General features: G+C 38.8%; 2 protein-coding genes across 2 annotated transcripts; one reads left to right on the forward strand and one right to left on the reverse strand.

The window, feature by feature from the left end:
- Nucleotides 1-1,730: 1,730 nt before the first annotated feature.
- LOC140228510 (uncharacterized) lies at nucleotides 1,731-10,427 on the reverse strand. Its single transcript, XM_072308745.1, has 3 exons — nucleotides 9,570-10,427; nucleotides 3,634-3,810; nucleotides 1,731-2,651 (listed from the first exon to the last, which is right to left on the reverse strand). The coding sequence occupies exons 1-3, from the start codon at nucleotides 10,425-10,427 to the stop codon at nucleotides 1,731-1,733; spliced, it is 1,956 nt and encodes a 651-aa protein (XP_072164846.1).
- Nucleotides 10,428-16,089: 5,662 nt separating this feature from the next.
- Nucleotides 16,090-21,421, forward strand: LOC140228519 ((R)-specific enoyl-CoA hydratase-like). Its single transcript, XM_072308756.1, has 4 exons — nucleotides 16,090-16,456; nucleotides 18,461-18,543; nucleotides 19,443-19,543; nucleotides 20,512-21,421. The coding sequence occupies exons 1-4, from the start codon at nucleotides 16,200-16,202 to the stop codon at nucleotides 20,590-20,592; spliced, it is 522 nt and encodes a 173-aa protein (XP_072164857.1). The 5' UTR covers nucleotides 16,090-16,199; the 3' UTR covers nucleotides 20,593-21,421.
- The last annotated feature ends 4,137 nt before the right edge of the window (nucleotides 21,422-25,558 follow it).

The following is a 25,558-nucleotide window of genomic DNA, read 5'->3' on the forward strand; positions in this document are numbered from 1 at the left end:
TTTTGTTTATGATACAGAAGGATCAAATCTTACAAAGTACTCTACGATTTGCATTTATCATGATTTGAGTTCCAAAGCGATTGCATTGACGGAACGAGAAAAAACAAACAAACAAACACGCAATAACATTAGTCACAAGATGAGACTTCTAAATAACCAAACACGTCAGCACTTTCCAAATGCGTCCACACTGAACATCAGAAATCGAATTGCACTCCACGAACAAATACAAAAAGCGCATATTTTGGTCCCTCGATTGTCAATGTGTGCGTGTCTAAAAGTGGAGAGTACATAATATCATCGACGAGTGCATGACTGGCGTGTAGATTTTGTTTACCGTTTTGGGGATTCAGAACAGTTGTTGACACCTGTTCGTCATTTCCTAGAAATAGCACTCTGTTGACGTCATTTCATAAGCGCCACGTCGTTGTAATCCCACCACTCACTATTATTATTCTCTTGCGCGCTCGAGGTTACGCTCCGATGCAAAATGCTATTTTAAACTGTCATCAAAATAATCATTCGGTGTTCATAAATGTCTCTCCGCGCGGAGTATCACCAACATCTACTGATTTAGATTATTGATGCTAACGGTGCAAATCCGGCTGTCAATGTTGTGCGCTTTTGAATGAGGTTGACAATTCTTTTAGATGTGCTAACATAGCTTCTCGTGAGGTAAGCATCAAACAGACGACACCAATGCCTAGTCACTCACTCTCTCATAGACAAACAGACAAATAAACAGACACAGACACGGATACAACACACGCACACACACACACACACACGTCCCGAAAACGCCGATGTTTTGTGTTTCTGTTTTGTTTTGCTTTTTATCTGTTCACCTTTTTTTTGGGGGGGGGGGGGAGGTGGTGAGTACGTTTTGCTCTGCAGCATTTGTGGCTATATAAGGGTGGCTAGTAGGATATATTATATCGTACTTCAAGCAAAGGTGTGTGCAATAAATGAGTCGTAAGACAACCGCAAGTGCGTTGAACTCACTCGACAATGAGAAGGTTGGTATTACAATAGAGCAAACACTCGATTTGTGCATTTCACCTATGATCCGCGAAAAATATTCCAAGATTATGGACCAGTCAGCACCGCAATGCAAATACGATGTACACTGTTTTAAATTGTTTCCCACGTGAACATAATTCAATATGTTCGGATGGTTATGTATATATATAATATATATAGTATATATATATATATACTTTATATATTTAAAAAAATATATATATATATTTAATTTATATATTGAAATATATATATATATATATATATATATATATATATATATACATATATGTGCGTGTGTGTGTGTGTTTGTTTGTGTTTGTACAATGTGTGTACAGTATGTGAATCTGACATTACTTGTTCTGTTAATTTATATTTGTGAGACTTATAATCAAAAGAAAAAAAAAACTCGTCCTCCCCCGTCCCTCCTTTTTTTTTCTTTTTAGGTGGATTGATTGAAAGCTTATTCTCCTCCAATAAGTTAAACTTCACGCACCAATCAGCTCATAACACATCTATGTTTGAGGAGTTAGTGTGCCAAGGGAAGTACAATGTACTGCTAGGTCCAGAGTAGGTACTGTCGTCTACATTTAGATATGGCATAGGCTCACAAGCACCCCCGTTTGGCTGTATTTAAGTGCAAAAAGATACTGCTTAGACAGTGCCTGTGATAGATAATAATATCTGGCGATCTTCATGGCAAAGACACATCATAATGCTTCCACAAACATGTGTGGCGTCGCATCGTGGCTCCATCTCACGTTCTCATGAGGAAGCACGAAGGTAGTGGGTCCTGGGTCGGGGAGTCCCGCCTTCGTGTCGGAAAGATCCATCTCTTTACCCTGGAACACAAGGCTCAGTCCTGTACACTGTCCAACGTTCAAAGCCAGGACGCACTCGCTGTCTACGGTAACGTGTTGCAGCTGTGAGCAACCAAACAGGTTTAGATACCGCAGTAACGAGGCCTGCTCTGGAATAGATACGGTCTTGATAGTTCGGCACTTCTCTAGGCTCAGGTGCGCAATATTGGGACACGCGTTCAACATGGATTTGAGCGTGTAGTCTCCAATCATGCAGCGATATAGGATGAGGATGGATATTTTGGGCGCGGAGTACACCATCGTTGCTATGGCACAGTCGAAGAGCCGAACCCTGCCGATGAACCGTGCAGCCTGAATCACGCATGAGCGCAAATACACACGCTCGTCGCTGCACATGTTGAATTCCAACTCGTCCAGACTCTCACACTGCACCAACAAGTTCTGGAGGACCGGACATCCAGTCAAGCAGAGGTACTTCAGGTGGTCCGCAGCAACGATCAGTTGTCTCAGAGACATCAGTTCCATCTCGTCCTCCGTGTGGAGGCACTGTAGCGTAGGGCAGCGGATCGTGAGGACATGGCTACTGAAGCCGTGCATAAGGCACACCATCCTAAGGTTCGGGCACGACGTAGAGTCTATGGTCATCTCAGTGACGGCTACGTTGCCGACGAGGAGTGTAGCGATGGTCGAGTTTTCCGCCAGAAGGTTGTACAAACTCCGAGAGTCCAGGACATCGCAGTTGCGGAGTTGGAGGGTAGCTAGGCGGTTACTCTGGACGTTGATTGTCCGCAAGACACCTCCTCCGTCAACCTGAAAACACACAGCACAAATTAGATAATTGCTTTTGATTCATGATGACGTAGGCCTATACTTTCATCTTGAGATACATCTACGTACAATGATTAATGTTAGTCCCCCATAAAAGTATTTCTGACAAGAGTTATGGTGGAATACATCTGTGACCTCAAATACTTTGACAGTGCGTTTTTATCTACAGCTGATAGCTTGTGATTTAATCTATTCTCCCGGCACGTTGATCGACACTCTTCTGCTCATATGAAATGGATGGAAACTGACGATTGAGTAAGAAGGCAATTTAATGGTACACTGTAGTAGCACAGAAAGTGGCTCGGAATTATACCCTACGGTTTAGGCCTACATGAAATTGCCGCTGAAGTGCGACATATAGATTTTATCTAATGTTATTATACTGACATTGGTGTAATGTCCTGCAATCTCACTGAAAAGAGTTATAAAATCCTAAACATTAACAATCACGTGTTCGGACTTTCTAGCCAGGATTGTGGTTATCTTTTTGGAGGCAGCTCGGTAAGAGATTGAGCAAGTATATTTTTCTATTCCCTGTCACCCACAGCCTGTGGCCTAATTTCTCATCTCGTAAATCACCGAGGTTTGAGCATGCCTAATATTCAGAATTATATACCTGTTAAAGCATTTGTTTACCGATTATCAGTTACCCTTATCTAAATCTAAACAACCGTTCGAGTTCGGCGTGTGCTGCGGCATATACGGGGGTGTGATAAGATCCGCTTCTGGCGCCGTACAATGAGGATATCTACTGTGCACTTCAAATTGAAAAATGAGTCATCTGTACAAATATCACCAGTGCGCGCTCGACAGTGAGAAACGGATTCTGACACGCCACATATATTAGGCATCCCGAAATAGCGAATCATTTTAAAGACTGCCGTTGTTTATGCAGAGGGTGAAAAAAAAAAACAGGCATAAACAGCAATTTGTGCCCCATAGCTGTGGAATGGTATAGGCCTACCTCAAGGACACGCAGCTTCGCGGCGAACACTTCCAGGTGCTCGTTCGATTCCAGACCGTCGTCAAGATGGAGCATGCGCAGTGCCGGAGCCGTGATGCTGACGAACAAAGCTGACCACAGGTTGAAGAAGGCTATCTTCTGCAAGGAAGTCGAATGAATGCGCACACCATGCAGCCTCTGCAGAGAGAATGTGCAATAACATATCAGTATAGAATATAATTATTATGATACTAGTAGCTCTAAAAACAAGCAAACAGCCACTGAACAAGAGGAAGTATTACCCATTGTCATTCTTTCAAACCAAAAGGGAAAAAAAGATAAACTTTTCCATGCTCTTTATGCTTCGCTCGCCTGTGTTCCTTATGTTTGCCTTAGAGGGGTGAAAAGGGTGCACCTGCGCTGAAAGTTAAAAAAAAACAACTTACATTTAAAACTATAATACCCGGTACTATAATTTTGAAATCACATTCTGGCAAATCAGCATAACGTTCAGCCAACAATAATGGCATAGAAGCAGGAGACAAATTAATTTCAAGAAGGGTTTTCGCTATTATGTAGCTATGTAGTGTGTGAACTCAGCACATGGTGTTCTTCTATCAAATTCTATAGCCCTTAAACACGTGTGGCGTGAAAAGTTAGATAACATTATTTGATTTTTCAGTTCATGAGCACTCATTATCAGAGGATTGTACACAATACAATGCCATGAAACAACGATAACAATAGCAACTGCAGATAAGTCGTCTTCCTGGGACTATAGGACCTGGTCATGGCAAGCAGCAAACACGTGCAGATTTGAAGAGCATGGTTCTCTATGACATACTGGTAATTAATGCTCTGACTCGCAACAAAAGATTTTGCATGGTTAGATATACTTTATAGGGATTATATTCCACAAAATCTGATGGTCTATATTATGATATTCCGTAAAATTAATTATTGCCATTACCATCGACAGAATCTTCAGATACTTATGACAATAAGAATAACAACGATGCTATGCACTTATAATCATAATAACATTGATATCAATACTACATGGCAATCGTATTAAGACTTATGTCTCTTCGATGTGAACACTGTACAGTCCGACCTCTCCTATCCGGACATGTCGGGACCGGCGCTCATCCGGATAAGGGATTTGGCAGGATATGGGAGACTCAATGTTTAATACACGCAGCTGTCTACCCAATGGTAGCTACATGTACATGTATCAATATCGCGTGAACGTGTCACGTCCTCGTAAGCTGGTCTGCGTTCAGAATAATTCCCTGACAATTTGCTCAAGGAACGACTGCCTCTACCGTGCCCTGATTTCATGAAAAGTTTTCTGTCCATATTCCTGCGGTGATCATTCTGGGAGCAGTGGACGGTCTGAATGCATGTTATTTAGATGTTAATCAGATGTGAATGTCTATAATTAGTATGTAAATTATGTTCGCAATATTATGTAATTTATGTGGGTTTGTGTAGGAATTTTGTTTGAATTTGAAATCCCTCTTTTCCCGTAATTATTAAATTGAAGAAAAAAATAATATCAAGCCGAGATCGCATCCGGATAATAGAGATATCCTGATAAGGGAGGCCGGATAGGAGAAGTTGGACTGTACTCCTATGGAACAGGGAGAGACTGGTTTATGTTTACACAATGGTCAAGAGGAACATAATATTGTGTAACACAACTTGTCCATAAATCTGCCCACCGAACAGCAATCAAACCTGCTGAGACCTCTCGTTTAGGACTCTAAGTTCCTGATGTACCCATTTTTTTTTGAAAATCACAATACCCCCACTATAAAAACAAAATGGAAATAAAATTCTTGTCAACCGATTGAAAATGATGGATTAATTTAGGCAAAGTATAGGTCCATGGTGTACTACATGGGGAGACTGCACTCTCCTCTCTGTGCAGACCAAACATCAACCTAATAAGCATGTCGACTTTGCGTCAGCACGGAGTGTTTGCATCGAGATATACATCTACTCGATCGCCTTCGAAATAATTTCACCGGGTTTTTTGCACAAGAACTGGGTAAACAAGAACGGATGTGGATCAAACATTTGCCTGTTTGTGTTTTATTTCATAACAGGTATAAGGACGAATGGCAGAAAAATAAAAAGAGGAGGAGGAGGAGGAGGAAGAAGAGAAGGAGGGAGGGGGTGCTGGGGGAAGAGTCGAGTGCAATCGCAATCGATGATTGCGTGCAACAGACGGCCTTGCGGTCATTACGCTGTTGAGTCATTCAACAGTTATGGAGATTACGATTGACAAATGGGTATAACGATTTTTTTTTTTTTTTTGTGGGGGGGGGTGGTGATTCTACAAAGTAGGTTGAAATAATGACAGGTTTGAATATCATTATAATACAGGGAGAACGCTGGCATGAACATAAATTGAAAGCCATGTAGAGTTGTACGACTGTACGCATTACTGTATGCACAGCTCATTAACCTTTTGCTATTCATGCATGTGGCTCGCGCTTTTTTGTACTGTATTAATTTCTTAATGCTTACGTGTAGTTTTTGTTTTGTCTTCTGTCATGCAACCATCTAGAATATCAACCCCTCCTTTCATGTTCTTTGGTATGTTTTTTTTTTTTAGATCAATTTCTTTAATATTCCAGCACATGATAGTGACATATACCAATAAATGATGACATAATCATCTTTTTTTGTATGTAGCAGTAGTAAGTGAAAAGGAATATATATATATATATATATATATATATATGCATTCGGAAAGCATTACTGAATCATTTGTTCTCAAACTTCCCAAACTTCCCAAATGAAAAGCAATGGAGTTTTGTCCGAAACTCCTGACGGTTTATCAGTTTACAGGTGCATGGTGACTGCGGTGTAGTGTAAATCGTTAAATGGATAATCAATATCAGCAGAAGAAAAAAAACCAAACTTGCACGTGTTGAATATCTCTCGTTTTATTATAATACTTGGATTGTAACTACTAGACAGCAGTTTATCATCCCATCAGAATGCAAACTAATGATATCATAATGATGATGGAAGTCTGAAGTGATTATTAAAACCAACATTTAGAAACAGTCTCTATGATATTAATTGCGTGGAAATCAAACCATTTCAGTGGTTATAATGAAGGGTGTTGTGTGCATGTGTGAACTGTATGCCGAGTTCTGTATTCATGTTTAGTATAACGTTTCCTTTTCAATCCCTGTCAGTCCCACCCCCATGCACCCATGCACCTCTCCCGATCCGCCTACATTTCGCGCGTGATCGCTGCCCGCAATTATCTCCATAATTCGGACGCGAAATGGGGTTAAACACCCCTCTGGAAACCTTAAAATGTCTCATTCCGCAGGACTGAGCACACAATGCGCTCAGAGGTAGGTTGCTGAGGCGACAATGTCAGGAGACCGTTTCCGAGCCCCGTCCAGCACCGGCGGGTGAATTGGATGCTGTCTTTCAGATTCATCCCTGCGAGGCAGACACTGGACTATATACATAATATAATATAATTTCCCCCTTTTTTTGTCATGACGAGAAAGCGAATATGTCCGTCATCACTTATGGAGAAATGCAGAAGCATTTCAAGATGAGTAAAACGAGCCTAACGAAGAGGAGGAATGAAAGGTGGAGGAGAATGGAGATAGCGAAGAAAGACGATTGGAGAATGACGCAGGAAAGGAGAAAGAAGAGAAAAGATGACAAGGTGCAGGAGAAGAGGAAAAGAGAAGGAAATAAGATGGAGGAGAAGGAGAAAATTAGAAGTGAAAGGAGGCGGGGAGAATTAGAATACTAGTAGTCGTTAAAGGGTTAGATTTTACACTGAAATATCAGTGTTGAATAGGTTTGGTTCCAAAAAATCTAAAAATATCGTTTCGGGTTAGTTTATAGGCTATGTCTCCCAGTTCAGGAGAACTTTGATCCAGATGTTCTTATAAAGGATGGCTAATGTAAATTTCGTAGAAGTACGTCTGCGCCATTTACTGATCGTCCTGCAGAGCACTTCAGAATAAATTCATTACTTGTAGTCTATAAGGACATTTAAACGAATGTGAAGAAATCGGCCGTAAAACTACAATCATTGTTGTATTCGTGCCAAACCATCTCGGGAAAAAAAAGAACCGATGAGTAAGGTGTTCGTTTTCATGTGACGATAAATGCTAAATGCTTGCGTACAGACTTCAAATATCAACTTCCTTGAACTTGAAAACTTTTCCACATCTACGTTAGATGGTAATATCGCAGCCTTCAGCTCCTCAGCTGTTGATTACGCCACGGTTACGTTATGAACATAGTCCGCAGCTTGTTTCCACGTGAGAGGCAGTTATACTTCGATGAAGAATTCTGATGCATTACTGTTTGTCTGTGTGTGTGTGTGTATGTATATATATATATATATATATATATATATATATATATATTATATATATTATATATATTATATATATACACATATGTGTGTGTGCATATGTATGTGTGTATGCATTGCATGTAAATGTGTGTAGTGTGTGTATGCCTGTATGTATGCTGAAGAATTCTGCTGCATTTGTCTGTGTGTGTATACGTGCGTGTGTACTTGATTATGTGTGTGTATGCGTGTATGTATGTATCTGTGCTTTAGAGGAACTTGAGTGTAGAGAAATAATGAGTTGTTGTTTTTAGCATGACAACCTCTTGGAATGATTTCAAGTATTGAAGTTTGACAGTAAATCGTCATCATTACCACAGGAACCACTTTGGTTATGATTGCATCTACACAAAAGTAAGAACAACAATAAGGAGGAAATGATATTACTGGCTAAAAACTGACGGAAAATTACATCTTCTTTCGGTGAATAAACAATCTCGTCTCCTCGTGGCGGCCACATTAATATCAAAACACCGGATTCGATTTGCCTGTTTATGTCTGAAGGCGCCAAAAAGGAAATAGTCTATAAGTTCATACACTCTGTAGCATCTGACAGCTGTATTGTACCTAGTCTACATTGACCAATAGTCATAAGAATGTTGTTTTCAGTTTGGTGACACAGTGAATATGCTTTTACCAATTTGGAATATGTCTATATTGGCTGAAAGATGTAGGTACTAATTTCGATGTATATTCTGCATCGGAATTGTATGACGTGGGAAATTCGTCAAGTCAAAATACGATTACTAGTACGCGCCTAGTACTTGAAGACTACGCCAATCACCAAGAATAGTCCATGATGGAAAATTCACGAAAATAGCAAGTTGGAAATACGTGGGCGCACGCCGGTTTTACGTCAATGGAGGGAAAAAGGCACACTCCGGCATAAACTGACATTCAACCTGACAATTCCACGTGATAGTCTACCGCACGACTAAAATTGGGCAGACAGCTGTTACAGTTTAAGGCCAATGTGAGCAGATAAGATACCATCAGTACAGGTTGCTCCCCAAGGATGGATAACAGCTTTCAAATGACTTAATTCGACTGCTTCCACAATCTTCACGATTTAACGAACCTCGCTTGACAGGCAATCCATTTTCAACTTAAGAACCAATTTGACGATGCACTTCAATGCAATCAAATTTCGATAGACATTTTTTTTTTCATGCTCTCTAAAATTAGGTCAAACCCTGTGATGACCTTGTCTGCGTTCTATATACTTTGCATCGTATGAATTTGATTTGTCACTTTGCAGGGTCGATGAATCATTTTAAATGAGCAAGCAGACACCTTCATTTTGAATATATTGAAATATTGAATGTTTCGTTGATTTCGATCTTGTAGATAGTATAGTCTTAAATTCAATCTGAACACGAACACAATTCATTTAAAGGTGTTATGTTATTCCCACATAACGAAATAGGGAGTATTAATAATAAGCAGAAATAGCTTAAATTTTTAGGCTGCTAGATGTAGTCTTTACCTCTGAGCAGTTAATTGCACTTTCATGTGGAGGGAAGAGAAGGGGTTTGACGCTCAGCCTTACCTCACAATTCGAAACGACGAGTTTCTTGAGTCTGGGTAGAGCATTCACCACAGCCCAGAGTTCGTCCATCTCCAGGGCTAGGAAACTGAGGCTGAGTGATGTTATGGCTTCAGTCCTAGCTCCTTCCTCGAGATGGCGCGTCAATTGGTTACCCCTCAGCATGGCCTGCTCACTGCGGATATCGCTGATGGGTAGTCCGGCATTGATCTTCAACTTACACCGCGATAGGTTCGGTAGGGCCTCGAGGAACACTTCGATGCCCTTGTATGTGATCAGCCAGCAGGCGTTGAGGGTTACATCGCGGAGCGCGGGAAAGTTGCAGGCGGCAGCTATGAGGTCCTCGTCGCAGAGTTCAAAGGCTCCGTTGATCTGAAGTTCCTCGAGGCGGGTCAGGGGAGCAAACGTGTCGACCACGCCCCGGTTCCATATGATTGGTAGTCTGAGCACCGTCAAGGAGACGAGATTCGGTATAAGGAGGAAGACTGATTCGTAGACACGCGTGCCCGGCATCCAAGTCAGTTTCTGCACGTGTATGCCGTACACAGTGAAGATGGTGCACAGAGTTGCGTAATGTCTGGGGCCATAGTCATCCGGCTGGATGTCGAGTTCCCTCCAAAGGGCTGACGTTTCCTGGAGAACCTTGCGCCATTTCCGGCAGACCCCTGCATACATGGGCAGTCCGTCATTGATTGGGTGCAGGAAGCCAAAGATGCGGGCCACAAGCTCCTCTGGAAGACGATGAAAGTGACATCCTGCCTGTTCGACAGTGGGTACCTCGTAGTCAGAGAAACTAGATGACTCCGTACGAGTCCGCTGTCGCACCATGGCGGTTTTGACAGCTGTCAACGTTACGTCCATACTCGCTGGGCCGCGTCGTCTCCAGAAAAAATGTCTCAACGCTTTTATCTGTGCGGTGGTATCATATCAGCGGGCAGTGCGATAAGTGTACGGAATATGTGAACCCTGCGGCTAGGAAGCGACAAGTTTGTAGCTAGCATTCCTGCACGGGGAATATCGATGATATTCATCTAACGTCCACAGCGGCTGTATGAAGGCATATCCCTCAACATTTTGATGTCATATCCCCGTGTGAGTCCGGCATCACAACGATGAATCGGATAGGCTACAGATGTGCGCGCTCAGATTCTTCTCGACTGTCTAAAGTAGGTCGGAGCGTGAAGTGAGTAGGAAGGCTGAAAGACAGACGAGCAGTCTTGTCGTGCATACTAATGCTTCCCTACATGGGCAAACCGACACATATACACGAGAGCACAGACTTGAGGCACTAAACAGAGAGGGAGAAAAGGGGTACAGATCCTACACGAAGAACAGGGAAAAGATAATGTATTCGAGAGGGAGAGAGAAGCAGACAGCAAAAGAGAGAAGTAAACTTTGTCCCCATGACAACCGGAGAATGACGTCAAGCGCAGACGACCATATGTCGAGCATCTCACGACTCTTATGAATGAGCTGGCTCTGGACACGTTGGTCGCATGGTACTTTGAACTCTGCCCAACATAGATTCCGCAGTGAAATCCACACGTCCCGCCACTTAGCATCGATCGATGGAGCAGCCATATATTAATGATTAATGGCGTTGCTCGCCGATGATTATGTTGGAATTTAGCCGAAAGTGGTGGAATCCGTTTTGCTTTGTTTAGGAGACGTCATAATTTTGTCAAAACTAGATGACTTCAGAATTTAGATCTTCGTTATAAGCTGGAAGCTAGTGTTGAATGTACTTCTTCGATTTTTTTATTATCTATTTTTTCCACATTTTTTCTTTGTCTTCATAGATTTATACATGTAATGTAAGACTATATTTATCATTATGATCTGTATAATTATGAATGATTATCTCAGGGTTTAGGATGAGTATAGGGAGGGCATAAAAGTGAATAAAACTCCTTTTTTTATCTCTCACTCAGTAGTCTGTCTGTATGTCCGTTAGTGTATCTCTATTCATTCAGGATTGAACACACTGTATGTACATGCTTGTATATATATATATATATATATATATATATATACATATACTTATTTATTTCTTCATTTATCTATTCACTCATTCATGCATTCATTTATAGAGAAAGAGAGAGAGAGAAAGTAGGGAGAGAGGTAGAGATAGGCGCGATTGTAGATATAAAGGTATACTTTGTATGCATGTGCACTTTTTTTTTCATGGCAAAGCTAGTCGTTCTCATATCTATACAAAGTAACTTCCCCTAATCAAAATGGCGTATCTTTTTGAAGAAAATGAAATTGAGCAATGCACGCACGACTCAACAAATCATTAGAAAGAAGTGTTCCCATACACACTACTTGTGTTATAATTAACAGTACAGTTTAAAATTCTTTGATTCATCTGAAGTGTGCTTACTCAACCACAACACAACGACTACCTTTCATGTTCACATAGCATGTGCTGATACAATGTGGTAACAATATCTGGTGTCAGTTCTTTAAAAAAAAAATGACAGGATTTTGCAGTTTTAGGAGGTTTGAACATAGCCATTCCCCCCCCCCCCCAAAAAAAAAAAAAAAATGAGTTCCCCCAACCGCTGAAAAAAAAAGTGTCATAATAGGTTTGAGGGGGCTGAACGATGGATGATAAAACAGCAGCATTTAAACATATACGCCAGAAGCAGACATTGTTAAATCTTGTTTCACAAATCCCTAATTTAAATGACTCTCGTGACTTTTGAAAATTGACAATTTTTTGTCTTTAATGTGTGCTTACTCATGCATGACTCATCAGATCACTCTCATTTTTTTTTCACAAAGAAGCTAGTCAAGAAGTGCAAGAACACCCCTGCCAATAAATGTTCTCCTCAAAACCTTTCCGTTTAAAAAGTAGTGACATTTTGATTAGGTGCAGTTACTTTTTTTAGTTTGAACAATGACGATGCGTAGTTTGTGTCGTTGGCAAGGGCACGAGTGCAATGGATCAAAAATTATGAGAAAACACGCGGATTCCTATATTACTGCATTGTCAAAAAGTCCGTCTAGGGGCCCATTTCATAAAAGATGTTAGGATGGCAACTCTTGCTGGAATGGCAACTTTCAAATGCAGCAACCAATCAGGAAGCTGGATTCTTGTCATTACCATGACAATTGCCATTTCAGCAAGAGTTTCTATCATAACAATTTTTTATGAAACTAGAATGGGGACCATGCAGATATTGCCCTGTAGGACAACGACCTCCTACATATCACAAAACACCTTGTTCATGTTCTTGTTCTTCTTTTTTTTTACGACCACAAGCCATGTTAGGCATGGGGTGAAATGCGAAAAGCCGTGTCGTTCAACGGGAGACATGCTCTCTGTCGCTCTCCCTTTCTATTCGTCTCCGTCTCCGTCTCCCTTTCTTTTTCTCCCCTTTAGTCTGTCTCTCCCCGTCTTCATAACCTACCCCTCTTTCCCTGTCTCTCTCTATCCGTCTCTTCCCCTCTTGGAATCACATCCCCTCCCCCACACACAGCACCCATGACGCACACTCACACACACACACACGCACACACACACACACACACACGTGCATGAACACATGAAAACACTTAACTAGCATACGAAAGTAGTTCGAGCACAGCATCAAGAAGTGGTTTCAGTATTAAACCATGACAAATGTGTTGTGCCTCCATCTAACACACCTAAAAGGTCCTTTATACTCCACCTCAAAGCTTACTTCCATTGATGTGAACATAGGAGCTGAGAAACTTTGCTGCAAGTTCGTGTGTGTGTGTGTGTGTGTGTGTGTGTGTGTGTGTGTGTGTGTGTGTGTGTATGTGTGTGTGTGTTTGTGCACGCGTATGTGTTTGGGGGAATGGGGCGCTCGTGTTGTGTTGGTTGGGTCAAAGATCAAAAGTCAATGCTCCCTTCTACCCCGGCTCCACCAACACCCCATTGAAAGAATCGCTGGCGGAACCCTCGACATTCATGACTTCTCTTGTGCTTTTTAGTTTTCTATCTTTCCAGTTTTGTTGTTTTTGTTCTTTTTTTTTTGGGGGGGGGAGGGGTTGCTAAAAGTGTGCTTGTGATTTTGAAGGAGGCCTCCCCACCCCAGGCCCACCCCTCCCCCATAAGTCTTCACCACATGAGGCCACAGCAGGACTTATCTGATCAACAAATTAATTTTGTCATAAAGTCTTAATCGTTTAATGTTTTCATTATTACTGCATCCCGAAATTGCGTCATCCCTAGAGAAAACAATTCTCACCTTCCATGACATCGTTAACAATCCTTATATAGTAAGTTAAAAATTTGCTTTGCAACGTCATACAGTATTAATATCACGTTGACTGTATTATAAACAATAGCGGAAAACTAAAAAAAAAAAAATGGCAGATAGGCCTCAGGAAATAAGACCTTTGAGCCGTCAGTTAAAATTAGCACTGTGATTGCTGTGAAGTTTGAAACGTTCCGGAATTGAGTCTATTTTATGAAAAGGTTTGGAATGGTATTGTATGAAACCTGGTTATCGTAAGGTGCTGTCACTGATGGATAGTGAACTCTATTCTAGCTGAGTTTAGTGTCAAAAACTCCACTAATGGTGAGGTAGCTGTTGTTCTTGTTGTTGTTATTCTTGTTGTTGTTTTGTTGTTGTTGTTGTGGTGGTGGTGGTGATGTTTAGCATTTAGGGGTGGAGCTTAGTGATATAGGATATAGTATAGCAAAATTAAAACTCGGTGATAAATGAAACTAGAAATATGAACAATATTCTTTAATTTGAGAAGAAAGGACCTATTTACGTCAATGAAAGTAAACAAAAGCTTGGATTTCAGGGGACTTTTCATTGGCATCTTGAATAAGAATACTGAACATTGCTGAATACAACATTATTCCTTTACATGCTAATCAGGTAATACACGTGACCCGTCAACGCTGGATAAAAGAGCTATACTGTTGTGTTTCCGAAGAATATCGGGGAAACTAGTAACATATTTTGTTATACTGATAAAAGAATAAGATATTGAGCTTGAATTTGACCAAGAAAACTCGGTTGAAAACAATAGTCATTTCATGAGCAAATGAAATTTCGAACGCCTGTAAAAAAGTAAAAGATGGAGCAATACTACCCTTAACATAGGAATGATATCGATGTAATTTATGCTGAACTGAATAAGATCGTTCACGTCTGTTCATAAAGCAGTGTTGTTTTGATGATATGTATTTAAATTTTTTTATCATCTTGTCGTAAATTTCTTCCACATACTGTTGTTGCTACTAGAAGATGCAATAATTAGTTGGAAAAGTGCTTCTCACTTTATTCTTATAAAGAAATGCTGCATTTGTATAATGACGACGTGATGATGGGCAAGTGATTTCAAAGCTTCGTCTTCTGTGCATACCGAATATTTATTCAAACAATAAAGAATATGCATATTATAACTCTCAAGGATCTCAGCATGCTTGAAGATAACGATTGGACATGAAATGATCAGATAAAGAGCTGAGCTTATTCTAATGTTTGCTATATAGTCAAACAATACTGTGATATTTAGATATCGTTAATGGCAAAGCTATAATAATTATCTTATGCGTATGTACTGAAATTATTTCTAGATACTTTGATTTCACATGCAGTGTGTATAATTGTATATGATTATACACACTGCATGTTATACACACTGCATGTGAAATTAAAGTATCTAGATAATAAAATAAAATAAATAAATACAAATAAAATAATTTCAGTACATACATAAGATAATTATTATACACTTCATTCGTGTTCAACATATATGGAATAATCAGCCAACACAAACACATACCCTTCATCTATAAATATGAATTTCTCTACAGTCAAACCTGTCTACAACGACTTCTCAAAGGAAACACGAGATCTACTATGTTCGTTATAAACAGGTGGTCGTTGTGAACAGGTTCGATGGGATGGTCCATTGTAATGATATTTTCAGGTTCCCATTATGATGGTCACAATCACGCATTATACGGTGATGTTCACTGGCGTCGGTGGGAATTTTTCTAAACTGCATGCACTCAACCATTTGTGTTTTTCTATTTTAAGTAGCAACCATAAATGAACATTTTGTGGCTTGTTAGAAGGGCGTCTTTTTTTTATTAGTACATTGTAGTTTTTTTTTTTCTTTTTCTCTTTTCTTTTGGTGGAGGAGGGGACTGGTGTTGGTGATTATACTTTGTGCAAGTTGCAACAACTGCGCGGTTATGTCAACAACTCACGGACATTAGCGGGTTTATTTATTCATTCAATTCTTTCATTCATTTTTATTTGTTTGTTTGTGTATTTGTTTTTGCCGATACACGTTAATTCTTGCAATTGTTGTATTGTACTTTTGAAATGAGTCGCAACATATATCTCCCATGGACTGGTATGCCATCAGTGACGCGACGAAGATACTGTAGCATTGGACTATTCAAGCCACTGTGGATTTCTTTTTTGTTTTTGTGTTGGACGCTACCATATTAATATTGTCTGCTGCCGTTGTTGACTGCATATGCATACGTGCTGCATGCACGTATTGTGCCACGCTGACTGACCAGGTACGTACGTAGGCAGAGACATACATCAACTGATCAAGAGATACAAACCAAATTACTTTGACAAAACAGCTGATTGGGATAACAACTGGATATTGGCTGTTGCCGATATGCTTAGTTCTTTTCGACCAGTTTTACTTGCATCAGGATGTCATTTTACAGTCGCCATTCGGCATCTGTGTGGGGTTAGACGTCAACTGTATTTTCAGGAAGGCGACTCTGCGTCAACATCGAAAACGTTCAGCGAGGATGAGGTGGGAGCATTCGCCGAGATCTCCGGGGACACAAACCCACTGCACATCGATGCACAGTACGCAGCCGCAACGCGCTATGGTCAACGCGTTGTCCATGGCGTTCTTTTAACGGGGTAAACGCAACTTTTTCTGCACTCTGATGACTTAAGATCAGTTATACGTTGACATTAATTGTTGTAGATGAAGAGCAATCATAATATTGTCCGCCAGTCAATACAGAGTGTACGTTGCCCTGTTTTCATGCACTGATGGGTGTAACGTTAGAGCCCTCTAGCTAATGATAATGTCTTCAGGCAACATGATCAGCAGTGGGTGGGACTGAAATCACTTCGTCGACACGCATCAGGGGCCAGGGGTCTATGGATGTCTGTGCATTCTGTGCACTAGCTGATCATCTCTCGTGGTCATCCAATCGCCTACCTGCCAATACTTTTGACCTTGTCATGATATTCCTAGAAGATTTTTTCATGCTTCTTCATGAAAATAAGTCATAGCAGAAATAGATACAGACAGATTGGATTATCTGGTGGTAGATTGCAGATAAACATTGTCAACGTCAATGTCATCTACGGACTATAGATCTACAAGCTTGTAGGTTCTTACAAAGATTTATATTTTGCACGGCTGCAAAAACTGTAATGAATGGGCAAATGTGACCTGTTAAGAGTAAAAAGTGAAGTACCTGGGCTGATTGATTCACTTAACACACCATTACCAGGGGTGGAACCAGGAATTCCGTAAAGGGGAGGCGCGCATGCCCCGCCCCCCCCCATTTTTTCTTTTTATTTCTCATGTTTTAACAAGAAATAAAGAGGGGGCACATGCCCAGTGCCCCCCCCCCCCCGATCCGCCACTGATGACTATGTTGGCTGCAATGATTGTTCATTGCACGAACTGTAATAATTGCTTTAAAATGTTTTACCCAATATTCTTTTTCATGGTGTTCGCTTGCATTATTCCAGTAATCAAGAAGAAATTATAATTTCATTGATCCATCTGCATGACATTTCAGAAGATAAAATGAATTTTCCATTGTAGTTTAAACTCCAGAATTTCATTACACTCCTAAGTGTAACGTAAGGTGAAATGTCAGTAGGTGTCGGATGGTTGGTTCTGTATGAACTGAAAAATCAAATTTGTCTCCTCTACTTGTGAGTTCTTCCCACTTTCTTGCAAGTCAGATCATTAGCTATTGCTCTCCAAACATGATGCAATGGATTTTGTGTAGAGTAATCATCCCTGTTTGTGACAGGGTGCTTATTTGTAGCAGGGGCCATTTCATGCATAGATCAAAAGGCCCAGTCAGGTGCGAGAGTACCCTCGCTTCCCATAACATTTGTGAGTAACATCTGCTTTTGTTTTTTAGTGGGACTAAGCACATTGATACTCTAGATGTTTTTCCAATGAATGAAACTGCCCCTGCTGCAAATAGGCACCCTGTTGCAAACAGGGAAAAATCACTTGAGATACCTTTCAAATACACATTTTCTCTCCCATGTAGATATTAAAAATATACACTGTCTGTGTGCAAACTTGTCCCATACACACATATTTTTGTTCATTGAATGTTACATGCTCGCATTTGGCAGTGACCTTCAGATCATGAAGTCACTAAGTAGTGCATTCTTATGCACCATGGCATTGTACATTTGCTTAGCCACAGACAGAATTTCAGATTTCTTGATAAAAGCACTAAGATCAATTAATTTTACACTACAGTGCTTCCAGAATAAGATTCTGTTGATTTAAATCTGATTTCATATTTTTTTTTTTCTCTTTTAAGTCTGTACACATTTTGCTATTTTCATGTATCAAAATCACCCTAAAAATGTTGTTTTCTGATTTTTTCAAAAAACCTCATATCATCCCTGTAATAACACTGCCATGGCCCTCGTCCAGTATTTTTATTTATCTGCAGTTCACCATGACCATAGCGCTTTGTTAAGTGATAAACCAAACATGAGATAGTTATACCTGTACTGCTAATTTACTAAAGACTCCTCTCATTTCTTGCCATGTTTTTATTTTTATTTGTTTGCCATGACAGCTCCTCTGAGAGTTCAATTTTGTCCTTCAGTTCACTTGTGCACACTATATATCACTATATTTAACACTAGGTTAGCATCCTCGGTGCTTGGGACAAAACTTCCAGGACATGGAACCATTGTTATGTCATTATCCTGTGAATTTCCAAAGCCAGGTGAGAAATTGAAATAATATAGTGGAGAAACTTTTACTTAAAAAAAGAAAGAAACATGTAAACAAAGGTTTGAAAATGCTTTAACTGCAGGAATCACAGGGAACTGTTTGTGTGATACATGTTTTTTATTCATTTCACCTTGCCTACAGAATTTTGAGCTTTAAAAGATTGTATTATATCTAGATCTGCATATCATCTGACAATTAACATGTAGATTCATCTGTAACATGAACAGTACATTCACAATAATTGATTATTTTTGGTTTTAGCAAGTATATACTTATTCCTTAATCTTTACTGTAAAACTGATATTGTTAACACTTGTTTGGCTGTATGAATAAGAGCTATGAATGATTGGAGAGTGTGCATGTACTTTCCATGCACTAAAAAGTGGTGTGTGTAAATGCATTGTATTTTAAGAACACTTAAAAACATATAACTCACAATGATATTTTATTATTATTATTATCATTATTATTATTATTATTATTATTATTATTATTATTATTATTATTATTATTATTATTATTATTATTATTATTATTATTATCATTATTATTATTATTATTATTATTATTATTATTACAGTCAACCTTGCTTAAGTCGACCTTGCATGAGTTTAACAATCTCCTAAGTTGAAGGTCTTTTCAAGCCCTCTTCTCTTTATATTCTATTGATTTTGACCCCTCATAAGTCGAATTTTCTTCTTCTTCTTCTTCTTCTTCTTCTTCTTCTTCTTCTTATTATTATTATTATTATTATTATTATTATTATTATTATTATCATTGTTATTATTCATGTGATTTCTTTGCCATTCTCTAAAGAAATATGATAGTTTTGGAAATGCACTAGATTATTCAATGTCAGTGAAACACTTCAAAATTTCATTGCACCTTCAGCCTTCATTGGAGAAGAAATCACAGCAGAAGCGACAGTCACTGAAATCAAAAGTCTTTTAGTGAATTGCGCCATCACTTGTCGGGTGCCAGAAAGGGATGAGGTAATGTACTCGACTAGGTGCTGTCATAATGTCTCGAATTTGGATCTAAAATTGTTGCCATGGCAACTCAATAATCTAACAGTAAGTAGTGACTGAGTAATATTCTGAACAAATATGCAAAGGTGTACAGCATATTTAATAGAAACTGCCTTGCTGCTATTCTTGTCACTGCAATGTGTACAGTAATCTGGGATTTGTTGCAAAATACTATAATCGAAATAGCTAACGTAATGAAAAGCAGTGGCTAGTTGCCAATCACAACAACACACACACAACCAAATGAGTTTAGTTCTTGTAAATGTTCTTGTGTTATTATGTATTTATCGTTTGTTCTATTCACGTCTATTCTACCTGCAAGTGAAAGAGACAGAAAAGGGGAAATTAATTTGCAACCACACGTACCGGGTACGTGTTATTGGTAAATTAATGGTCGCATGGTAGAGATCACATTGTTTCCTTATGTTATATGCGCTGTCATATTGCTTTGTGACAATATCACCTAGTCTTCCAATTTGAAATGAGAAAGTCTTATGTGACCATGAACGTTAAAGGCATAATTTACCATTTGCAGACGAAACAAAAACCCAGCATTAGTGCTTTAAAAGACATGTAGTTCTAAAATGTGAGTTAGGGAAAGAAACGACCACTGTAAAAATTTGAATCCATATTATCGATGTTAAGTATTGTTAAATACACAAAATGTGAAGAATAGATTTAATAAAAGTGTTTCCAGACTAAACCATCTACAGTTATGGTTTATTAAGAAAAATACTGATATCTCCCTATATTTTAGGCTTTATTGCAAAAAAATTATGTGGTAAAATGTTTTGTGATACAACAGACCTACACATATGCATTAAATGTGATATCTTGGAAAAAAAAATTAAATCACTGCTCCCAAAGGTAAACTGGACCTTTAAGAGGGGTTTCCCCTGTCTAATCTAAACATCTCTTCCTTCAAATTGCAGATCGTCATGAAAGGAACTGCTAGTGTGCTCGCTCCAAAGTCTGCACTTAGAAGGAAAGGGACTAGTGAAGATGGAACGTGAGATGAGATACTGCCTGCATAGACATCATTCATATGAAATTTGTCACAAAATTTTTAGGCCAAAAATATAGCAATATCGATCATGACATTGAGATGAGCCTATTTTGTGTCGATCTTTTTGGCAGTAGGGAAGGTGGATTTTTTTCAAAGATTTCTTGAATTTGGTTCACTATTTCTCTTGCACCTTTGCTGAAATAAGATGCTCAGTATTAAAGCTCTGATTACTGGAAATGCCTATTTACTATACGCAAGTATTTGATATGATCTGAATAATTGCAGGTCCGTCATTTAAAAAAGTTATAAAAAAAAAACCAAAAAACAAAAACAAATAAAACTACAGAGAACTTCTTTTCTCCAAAAGCTGTACATACTAGCGATGCCAGTACAATTTCCACATTCTTTACATGTATTGTTGTTGTTGTTGTTGTTATTGTTGTTGTTGTTTCAATTTAACAATGGACTTGGGTTACAGTAATCGTATAATCAAAACTGTATGACTTAAATTTCAAACAAGATAGTCATTGCACCACAATTCGCTATGATCAGTGAAGGAGGTGACACTTTTTTTGTTGAATTACAAATTGTAGCCTGCACCGGTACAGGCGTATTACATTATTTTTTACTTGTTTATGAGAGTCAAAAGCGTAGTTCCTACGATAAAGAGTATTAGATGTGCGTTTTGATGGTCAATGACTCAATGGTGACTGAAGACACGAATCAATAATGCAATATCTCACAACCGAAATGCTGTGGGCCTATGTTGATATGATCTTTACACTGTATGTAAAAGTTTATCACCTAAATACATTGTATATTATGAATTCACGAAACATCGTGTATATGTCTTTTAGTGATTATATAATCAGTTTTGTCTATAAGTAGTCATGCATTAAAATGTTTAATATGAAGCATCCGTGCATGATTCGCGCAAATCCATAATATTCTTTTTCACCAGCAATGCGTTGTTGTAGTCTGAAACATGACATCGCGCAAAAACAAAAATAGGCTACTTCTTTTACTCGGCGTCCAGCAACACAGACATTCGGAAATGAAAAGGTACTTTTTGAAAAATAGAAGTGAGGGATTGTTTCAAACTCGAGAAAAATCGCGAAATATGGGTAGTGCGGCTTCTTGGTGTAAGCCCCAATTCCCTCAAATGTGCTTACTGTGCATATCTTGCTGCAACACATCTGCTGCACGTACGTCGCACTGCTTAGATTAGTTGTAAGTACGCTAGCAGACTTTCCTTCCAACCGCCCGTTATGGGGGGGGGGGGGGCAAAATCGTATAACCCATCCCCATCCGTATAGGGAGTATCTTTTAAGAATCTTGAACAATCATCATAATAAAATGATGTGTATGGTGGGGAGGCCGGGTTGTTATGTCGGCAAATGCCGGGAACAACTCTCGATGTAATGGATGCATAAAAATGGGATATGTCAGTAAAGCGATCCACCGGACGTGTTGAATACACAACCAAAACAAAGATATACATAAAAGAAACTGCCGAAAAAAAAAAGCAAAAAAAAAAAAAAAAATGATAACACACATCAGACCCCACAACTATTTAGAATTTGGATGAAAGAATCTGAATTTTATCATTCCCGGCTCTTGTTTCAATACGAGTTCCCTATTTTCTTGGTAATTTTACGACACTCTCCTATGGGAAGTGCTCTTTCATTCTTGCCTTTGACTCATATTATTCCTATTTTTTTTTTCTCCATTTGAAAAGGTTGGAAAGTTTGAAACACGCATAGTACGTAACAAATTCGTCCGACAGTGTTGTCCCAGACGCCAATGGCTACAGAGCGTCAATTTCTTTTCTGTGTAGCGCCATCAGCGGCGTTTCACAATATGATACGAGAGGAATACTAGTATACAGAAAGATTGTCAATTTGTGGCGCCTTTTCTGCTACACCAGTTCCGCTCCTCCAGTTCCAACGCCTTTTCCGATCCATTCCCAAACCATGTACTGACACGTTACATTGGTCCGAGCTCAAGTTCACTGATTCGTTTGACATTAGTCTCCACTTCCAGACCCTATGATGTTTCATAGTCACTCCCAGGCATTTATGTCATTACACATATAGGCCTTATATACACACACTTTTTTCAAAGGTGTATGAATTGATTTCAATCATCTATTCCAAATAAAGGAAAATACATGAAATGTTTTCTTACAGAAGTGAATGAACAAAGAAGAATAAAAGTGAAAGTGTATTTTGCAAACATAATCCATGGTACATGTATTGCTAAATACATAACCCATTACACACAATACAGAATAAATCATAATAAACTGTGTCTTGGAAAAAAAAACACACACACATACACGCACACACGTGAACAAGTAATTCTAAAGACAGCGCTAACATAGCGTAACACTAAAAACAAGCGACGACTCATATTGAAACGCTTTGATTAATGCGCTAATATGCGACGCTGATCATTCATAAGAACCTGCAAATTCAATTTCACTTTTATGTACAATGTATCGTTCTGATTTGCTGATTTATGCAGCACTAATTGTTCATGCCCATGTTGGCGAAATCTGCAAAGTATTTGCTTCAAATTTCTCAAGTACTTCTTAGTCTTCACAGATTGCTGAAATGCTTCCTAGTATACCAGTGTATACGAAACAACTCTATGTGGAAATGAATACAAAATAAATATGTAGTAGGGCCTTTGTATATACAAGTAAAACGTTCTGCCATCATCTCTACCGTTCGTTCTTTCATCACCTCAACCGTCATAATAGCATTTCGAGTAGGACGTCAGCTGCTGATTTCACTGATTATATCGCAATATCAACATGGCAAGTGAAAATGGCTGTATTATTCATTAGGGATGAACCTTGCAAGCAATGACCTTTTTCCTCTTCGAGCAGTGGTGGCGATGAAAATGCTTTTTTTCCCCTGTTCGGCGGTCGTGACGTAGATTAAACGTCACAATTACGATGGTCACGGCGAGCTGCGGTCGTTCATGTAGTGTATCGTCGAGCGAGCGAGCACATTTTCAGTTATTGCGTTGGTGCTATAGTGCGAATAATACAATGGGGAAATAAGACGCATTTAGACGTCATTTATCGCTACCACGTGCGTCCTTGCTTTTCTTTTTGACGTCGGTTCCTCGCGATGAAAATAGTCGCAGCTTTATTAGCTGACCAAGCATCTAAACAAGTCAGAAATAGACAAGGTAAAGCTACCAATATCAAAGAAATTGCTGCGGGCAACAGGCGTGAAATTCAATACCTGTGTTGCACTGAGATTACAAGCCAAGCGTCAGAAAGTATTGCGTTTTTTAGCTCACAAGATGACTTTGACTAAATGATCATTATTTTCAGGATGAGCGACATACTTTTCGACTCGTGGCTTACGAGTATCTTGGTTATCCAGTGCTTCGCGTATGAGATTTTTTTTTCCACGGGTGTCGACCGACTGGCAATCAGGCTTGCCCAATTTGTTTATTTTATGCGTACATATGTTTCTTTTAAGATTATTCGTTAATATTCAATTTAGTATCATCACGTTAATTAGAAATTCGTTCATTCGACCATTCTGTATTGCCCACATCGTGTGTGTTTGTTTGTGTGTGTGTGTGTGTGTGTACATTACAGACATTTAAAAACCATCGACACAACATGAACAGTTTTTATGTTTGAAAGAGTACAATATTGTGTAAAGACCTACTACAGGCGAAATACTACATTAAATCATTCTCACGCGTGAGAAGAATGTCGAAAAAGACTGCAGATTGAAAGTATTGAAGAGAACAAATGACTAAAAAAAAATCAAGTAGAAAAAAAAAAACAGATCAGCAAATCAGAAAATTATTACTATAATGGCCAAAGGAAATTGAACTGGAATCAGTATTTGATGGCATGAAATATACCAAGCAGTGGGTGACTTTACAGTACTTAGTCGTACTGTGTGTGTATGTTGCGGTTGTTTTGTTAATCGTGAATGTTATGTGAGTTTTGTATATATCCTCATATTAAAAAGAATTGTTCTAGGAACATCAAGTGTTTTCTACTCTTTTTTTTTTTGATTCAGTTTTTCTTTTTGCTTTTTGTTTAATCAACATCACATTCTGCCATGACGCGATCGACCAAAGGAGGAAGGTCGCTAAATTTGCAAACATAATATCTTGACTTCCGCGATATCATTTAGATCCCTCACGCGTTCCGTTTTATAGAAATACTCACTGTGCATAAACCTGTAAACATGCTTTATCAATGATGGCTCTCATTATGCTTATGAACACAGTCTTCCTCTTAAGATGAAATGGTGGCACACTGTACTTTATAAATTTTCACAGCGCCTGAAAATCTTACTGTTGTCTTAGTGTCCTCTGCGAAAAGGGAGTACAGTTTTTAGTTTATTTTAGCTTAGTTTATTTGCAACAAGTATGAAAATATACAGAACATAGATAATAGAACAAGAAGGTACATAATGGAATACAAATACACGAACTTCATAAAATAATAATACATCATACAATTAGAAATAATGTGACTATATGAACATAATATCATAACTGGTGGGGAAACAGCAAGAAAGAAAGAAAAACCTTGTGCATAGTTTTGGTTGATTGGGTATTCAGGTTTTAACTTTTTGTGAGATAATTAGAAAGTACTTATTATAAGAGCATACAATTCTGCGAGGAATTAAAAGTTTATTTGATGAAAATCGGTTTTGAAATGGCTGAAATATTCAAAAACAAAGTAAAACAAAGAGATGCTAATAAAAGATGGGACCCACCTTTTATTAGGACCACTTTGTTTTGTTTAATTTTTGAGGGTATGCATTTTATAGCAAATGGGTCAGCAAACTACTCATCACTCTCTTTACAACTTTTACATGCATATCCGGCACTGGAAATTACAGACTATATCAGATTTCTTTGTCAGTAAAGTCAGTGTTGAAATAAGCAGTGCGTTAGTTTACTTAAACGTATTGCATGACATT

Source organism: Diadema setosum, chromosome 1 (genome assembly GCF_964275005.1).
Source record: "Diadema setosum chromosome 1, eeDiaSeto1, whole genome shotgun sequence".
Taxonomy (NCBI): Eukaryota; Metazoa; Echinodermata; class Echinoidea; order Diadematoida; family Diadematidae; genus Diadema; species Diadema setosum.

Excerpts from the sequence above, each read along its gene's own strand:
- LOC140228519 (XM_072308756.1), top strand. The coding sequence starts at position 16,200 with ATGCTTAGTTCTTTTCGACCAGTTTTACTTGCATCAGGATGTCATTTT. Across the intron at positions 16,457-18,460 it reads CATGGCGTTCTTTTAACGGG|GTTAGCATCCTCGGTGCTTG; the intron begins GTAAACGCAACT and ends ATTTAACACTAG. Across the intron at positions 18,544-19,442 it reads CTGTGAATTTCCAAAGCCAG|CCTTCATTGGAGAAGAAATC; the intron begins GTGAGAAATTGA and ends TTGCACCTTCAG.
- LOC140228510 (XM_072308745.1), bottom strand. The coding sequence starts at position 10,427 with ATGGACGTAACGTTGACAGCTGTCAAAACCGCCATGGTGCGACAGCGG. Across the intron at positions 3,811-9,569 it reads TCGTCGTTTCGAATTGTGAG|AGGCTGCATGGTGTGCGCAT; the intron begins GTAAGGCTGAGC and ends TTCTCTCTGCAG. Across the intron at positions 2,652-3,633 it reads CGAAGCTGCGTGTCCTTGAG|GTTGACGGAGGAGGTGTCTT; the intron begins GTAGGCCTATAC and ends GTGTGTTTTCAG.